The 6,000-nt window shown below is 44.7% G+C and overlaps 1 protein-coding gene across 3 annotated transcripts in view; it reads right to left on the bottom strand.

Moving 5' to 3' along the window:
* CTSW (cathepsin W) overlaps positions 1–6,000 on the bottom strand; it is a 1,136,802-nt gene continuing 1,130,802 nt past the window's right edge. For all 3 annotated transcript variants that reach the window (XM_078660783.1, XM_078660784.1, XM_078660782.1), the window contains one exon: positions 1–891. In XM_078660783.1, coding sequence (XP_078516909.1) covers positions 790–891 — 102 coding nt within the window. In that variant the 3' untranslated portion in view covers positions 1–789. The remainder of the gene's footprint in view (positions 892–6,000) is intronic.

The following is a 6,000-nucleotide window of genomic DNA, read 5'->3' as shown; positions in this document are numbered from 1 at the left end:
TTAAGTTAAAGGAGAAAATAATGTTTATTATTTGGCAACAGTAATGTGTCATATGCGCAGACACGGCTGGGCAGATAACCAGGAGCAGCCATGGAAAATATTTTGTGTACAAGACATTGCATAGTGCTAGCAAGCATAGCAAAGTGTGCCAAACAGCCCTGGCACAGGTTTTCCTTCAAACCTCTAAAGAATTAAGGGTGGCAAATGTTTGATTTAACAGTTGAATTGAGGGCCTTCCAGTGCACGCAGGAGCATTATTTCGCCGTGGAAGCTATCATGTAACTCTTTGTAAACTGAGGATGCATCGACCACTGGTGCCTTGAGCACCGCCCAAAGTCCTTCAGTCTATCATGGCGTCTCTTTCCAGTGTCCCAAATGTCCATTCTTGCCTTGTTGTCACCCAAAATCATGGTGGGTTGGGTGGAGTGAGTATTTCATACAAGTGTGTGTACCCACATCTACTTGTGCCGTAATTCTACAATGAAACTCATTCATAAAGAACAGTTTTACGATTGGAGCAGACAGCCATTCACACTGCATGTTACAATGAATGATTTTTGTTTCCTTCACCACTAGATCATTGTAATAGTTAAATGTGGAAATCTATATTTAAGATATTTGTTAAAAGCCAACCTAGCAACGGATCAGACTGATGGATTATTTCGCCTCCCCAGATTCGATTGGTCATCACTCATGGGTTGCAGTATGTATGGATTTTGTCCTGTTTCTTCGATGAGCGTTTGAGTGGAAGCAGGAATGGAAGTGAAGTGTTGTCCGTTGTGCAGATGCTCAGGAGGGACAGCGAACGTTTTTACTGTGGGTCAAGATGGCAGTTACCGGGTATTTGGTGATGCCGCACATATTGGTTCCCCGGTAAAGACGGAAGTAACCCTACAGAAAAGAAAGTGAATGAAAGATTATGAAATTCAATGTCCATTTTTTTTTGTTACACATTTTATAGAGTTCCTTTGCACATACTAAGTCAAGGCCATCTTAGTATGTGCTAAGCATTTTTGCGGTTGCAAATAGACCAAATCGCAGAATCTGCCCGTTTGCGAACGCAAAAAAACATTTTGGTATGTATGAATCCCAAATTTTGCTTTGCATAAGACGTTTCAAATCGTAATTTGAAATTGTGAATGCATTCCGATTCTGTATTTGGAAGGGGCATGTTTAGGACGTCCCTTCCAAATATTGAATCTGAATGGGATGTATTAATGTTTTGCAACTGAATTCCATTTGCAAAACTGTCCCTATGGGACCCCTTCGCCTTAGAGAATGTTATAATAAACTTTTTTTAAGAGCATGCAGTGGTCCTACGGCCCACTGTTAGCGCTTAAAAAATTAAACAAACGTTTAATTTTCTTTTTTGAAACACATTCCATTTTCCTATAAGGCTTGCTGACATCAGTTTCCCTCACAAGGTTTTCTGTGCCCTCAAACGCAGAGCATATTAGCAAATTGGTATGACCAGTGTGCAATACAGGACTTTTTTTAAGATAGAAAAGAAGAGACCATTCCGCAGAACAGGGAGGTGGGAAGGTAGTTAGCAATTTGGAGTTAGATAAAATATTCACCAGAAAGAGCATTAAGCAGGTAAGTAACATGCTCACCTGATAAAGCCTTCTAACCACAGATTCCTTATCTTAGAATAGATACCAAAGCAATACGTTCCGGAGGTGGGCCTCCATTCTTTTCAGACTATCAAGTTCTGGAGGACCAAACCGGTAAAGTGCATGTCGCGACATATTGATTGTCAATGGAGTAGTGTTTAGTAAACAAGTAGAGAGATGCCCATGTAGCAGCTTGACCGATGTCCAGGACAGGTACTCCGCAAACTAGCACAGTGGCCGCAGCCTTGGCTCTGGTGGAATGAAACCGCAAGCCCTCAGGAGGCTGCTTCTTGGCCAGTGCATTGCAGATTTTAATGCAGAGCACAATCCATCTGGGCTTGCCTTTGTTTGCTCTGGCAGACCCAATGAAGAATTGATCGTCCATCCGGTGTACTTTGGTATAATTGATGTAAAACGATAAAGCTCCTTTTGGGTCCAAGCAATGGAGTCTCTCCTCCTTTCAAGGGTGAGGCGGAGCGAATGAAGATCGGCAGTGGGATACTAGGGCTCACATGGAACTGCTTCGCCACTTTTAGTAGGAAAGAGGCACAAGTGTTGAAAACCAGTTTGTCTGGAAAGGGTGCACAGAAAGAACCTGAAGCTCGCTAACCGTCTTGGCCAATGTGATGGCCACTAAGAAGACAATTTTTATTATTGTCAAGAGACGTAAAGGGCAGCTATGTATAGGCTTGAAGTGCGAGCACATCAAAAATGTTAAAACCAATTTAAGGTCCCATTGGGGCATAATGAAGGGTTTTGAATGGAACAAATGCTGAAGTCCTTTCAGTAAACAAGTCACAACAGGTGACTTGACGAGGGAGGGCTGAGCCGGCAACCATAAGAAGGCAGATATGCCTGAAAGATGCTCTTTAACTGTGCCCAAAGCTAAGCCTTGCCAGGCTAATGATAAACAACAGTACATCTGACAAAGGTGCAGAAAAGGGGATCAACGTGATTGTCATTGCACCAAGCCACAAACTTATCCCAACAACTGGCATATAAAATCTTTGTTGATGGATGTCTGACTGCCAGAATGACTACGCAAGCTTCCAAAGGGAGGTCAAAACTGTCAGCTATCACAACTCAATCTCAATGCACGAAGGCAGAGCATGTGCAGGTTCGGTTGCAGAACCCTGCCCTATTGCTGTGACAGGAGATCTTCCTGAAGAGGTAGCCAGATGAGAGGACCGCTGTTCATGCCCAGGAGTTAGGGATTCTATACACTCCATTTCCAATCCGGAGCCCCAAGGAGGAGTTGGGACCGATCGTTCCTGATCTTATTGAGAATTCTTTGCAGAAGTGGTATAGGCAGGAAGGAGTAAAGGAGGCCCGAGTAACATTCAAGATAAAATGTTTCTCCAAGCGAGAGCGGCCTTAGAAACTCCAGCGCACAGAAGTGCTGAAATTTTGTGTTCTTGGCAATGGTGAATAGATCTAATGAAGGTTCTCCGCAGTCACGGACGAGACCTTACAGCTTCTCTGGATGTTTATGCCATTCATGACCAATGAGGCATCGACAGCTAAGTTTGTCCACTCTGGTATTAAGAGAGCCCGCCAGGTGTTGTACATCTAGGAAGATGTCCAGCTAGGTCTAGAGATGCAGGGCCTCTCCACCCAACCTCACTCCACCCTGTTTATGCAATAAAACAGGGGTCCCCAAACCGGTCCTGGAGGGCCGGGTTCCATGCCAGATTTTTAAAATAACTCCATGTATCTAAATGGGGATATGCACAAAATCTGGCATGGATCCGGCCCTCCAGGTCCGGTTTGGAGACCCCTGCAATAAAACATCCAGAGTGTGGCCTGTGAACACCTGAACCAGCCTTCCCTTGATGGAAGTAAGAAAGGCTTTCAATGCCAGATGATCTAGACAAATTGAAGCAGTATCTTTTGGGAAATAATTATTACAAATGTAATTTCCACAGTGAAAATGTAAATTAGTTACTAGTGATGTATTTGATTATACAAAGCATTATTTATTCAGATTTTTTAACAAGCATGGGAATCTTCCCTCCAGGTACAGGTACCTTAAGTGTGAATAGTAAAACACTCTTGACAAACAGTTATACATATATCACAGAAGATGAAAGAGAAAAAGAACAAGAAAAGAAATACTGTGCTGTACAAGTTCTGAATTTACAATTTGCGTAGCAACTAGAAACTTTCTTCATTCTTCCATTTGTTCTTACATACTATGGCTGTGCTTCTTAATTATTGCCCAGTCCATACAGGAGGTAGTCTATAATTGGAACACACACGAGGACACATGTGCCCTCTGTTTCCTAGTGTGTGTCCACAAATTATATTTTGAAAGATTTACAGATTGAAAAAGTTAGACTCCTCCAACCGGTGGTGTCAACGCGTTTTGGCTCTTTATGATTCACAGCCTCTTAAGGACAGTGGATTAATGAACAACTTATAGAGATCCATATATACTTCAACATAGTATCAGGTGCACAATACATTAAAGGTGCACCACAAGAAGACTGAAACATGTCCTGTTAATAAGAGAAATAGATATAGAGCATGCAGTGCTTAAAAACATATGTACATGAAAGTAATCGTTGTCCGCCCGTCAGTTGCACCATACATTCTATTATGCAATGCATACTTTTGTGTGAGTGACATCATAATTGTGTCTAGGTAAGAAGTTATGCCTATCTCTTGTAGCATACTAGAAAGTAGCTTGTGCATGTGGCGCAAAGAATAGAAAAAGACTAATGTAAAGAGCAATGTTTTTGATGAGACACCTTGCGAGGGACGCGCATAGCATCAACATGCATGTCAAAGAGTGTGCTCCAGTGGAATGCAGGCACTAATATACGAGCATTACCAGAGTGAAACTGGGGTAGGCTGATGAAAAAGTTAAGGCACCTCCCCTGCCCGGGGGTCAGATCGTGGAGGAATTGGATCCCGGGGATGGATGACTGCCTGAATGCTGTATGGGTCCCAAGGTGGACGGAGGAAGTCCTGTTGAAAAAGGAGCAGATTGGAATGCTGGAGGTCCTGAGCTAATCCGGGATCGAGCACATGGGGTATTCCAGTGCATGAGGATTATTAAGTTAAAGAAGTACCATGTGCCTAAAAGGTTGCTAGGGACGCTAGATGAGTACGAGTAGGACCCTGGAGGACGCAGGCCACCCCCAAAGGGCCAGATAACTTGGTCATAATCCATGGCTTATACTGAGAAGGAGAGGAATTCCCAGTGTGCCTGCTGAGGAACGGGTGTGCTAGCGAGGTCATCCTTCCAAACCCTTACTAGGAAGAGATGACACTCTGGAGGTGTGGGACATGACCGACAGAGAAGGAAACTGGCTGACAACTATGGATCTGCCATAGCGCAGGGTGAACAGCTGTACAGCCAGAGTGAGATCAACCAGTGATTTGCGTACTAGTACACCGCCCTTTATGCCCCGCCCTTGCTCCACCTCAAGAATCCCTTACTGATTTGCTGGGAACCGGGGAACTCCCCCGCCTGGATGCGGGAGATGCTAAAGATCTGGGTGGACCCATTACATTGCAGGAGATACAAGTTGGTGTCAAGAGTATGGCAAGAGGTAAATACCTGGCTCCGACGACGTCCCAATAACATTTTACGATATCTGTTTTGAGGAGCCTACCCCTAAACTAGAGGAGTTGAATGCTGCAGCACGAGAGGTGGGGCATTTGCCAACCACCACGGGTGAGTCACTTGTCATCCCTCTGCTCAAGTCTGGTCGGCCCTCCCAGGATATTTGAGCATCCATGTTGAACGTGGACTATAAAATAGTGAGCCGGATACTGGCATCATTCCTCCTCCCCTACATGTCCAGGCTTATTCATTCTGATCAGACGGGGGTTCATCCCAGGGAGGAACAAGGCTATAAACATTCATAGACTCCTCTCCCTCATGGACACTGCTGATCCAGAGGATGACGATGTAGTGGTTGTAACCATCAATATAGAAAAAGCTTTTGACAGCCTGAGATGGGACTATTTATATGTGGTAATGAGACAACTGGGGCTGGCGGAGGGCTTCCTAAAATGAACCCAATTCTTATATGCATCCCTGACTGCACGGGTTCGCACAGGCAAGAGGATTTCTCAGTCCTACATAGTGGGCAGGGGAACCAGGCACGGCTGCACCCTTTCACTGCTTTTGTTTATCATTGCACTTGAACCGCTGGCCAGCAGAGCTCACCAGGGGTTGGCGTATCAGGGACTGCGCAGTGGAGAGCTGGCATATACCACAGCTTTGTACGTTGATGATATGCTGTTGTTTCTTGCTGGGGAGGGAGAGACACACACCTGGAGCAATAACATTATTAGAACGCGTTGGTAACTGTTCAGGACTCCGGATAAACTGGCAGAAATCCCTTCTCTTCCCCCTTACTCGTGGTGGATGCCC

Source organism: Lissotriton helveticus, chromosome 9 (assembly GCF_964261635.1).
Source record: "Lissotriton helveticus chromosome 9, aLisHel1.1, whole genome shotgun sequence".
In the NCBI taxonomy this organism is placed as follows: Eukaryota; Metazoa; Chordata; class Amphibia; order Caudata; family Salamandridae; genus Lissotriton; species Lissotriton helveticus.
This window is presented reverse-complemented; position numbering and strand designations above follow the sequence as displayed.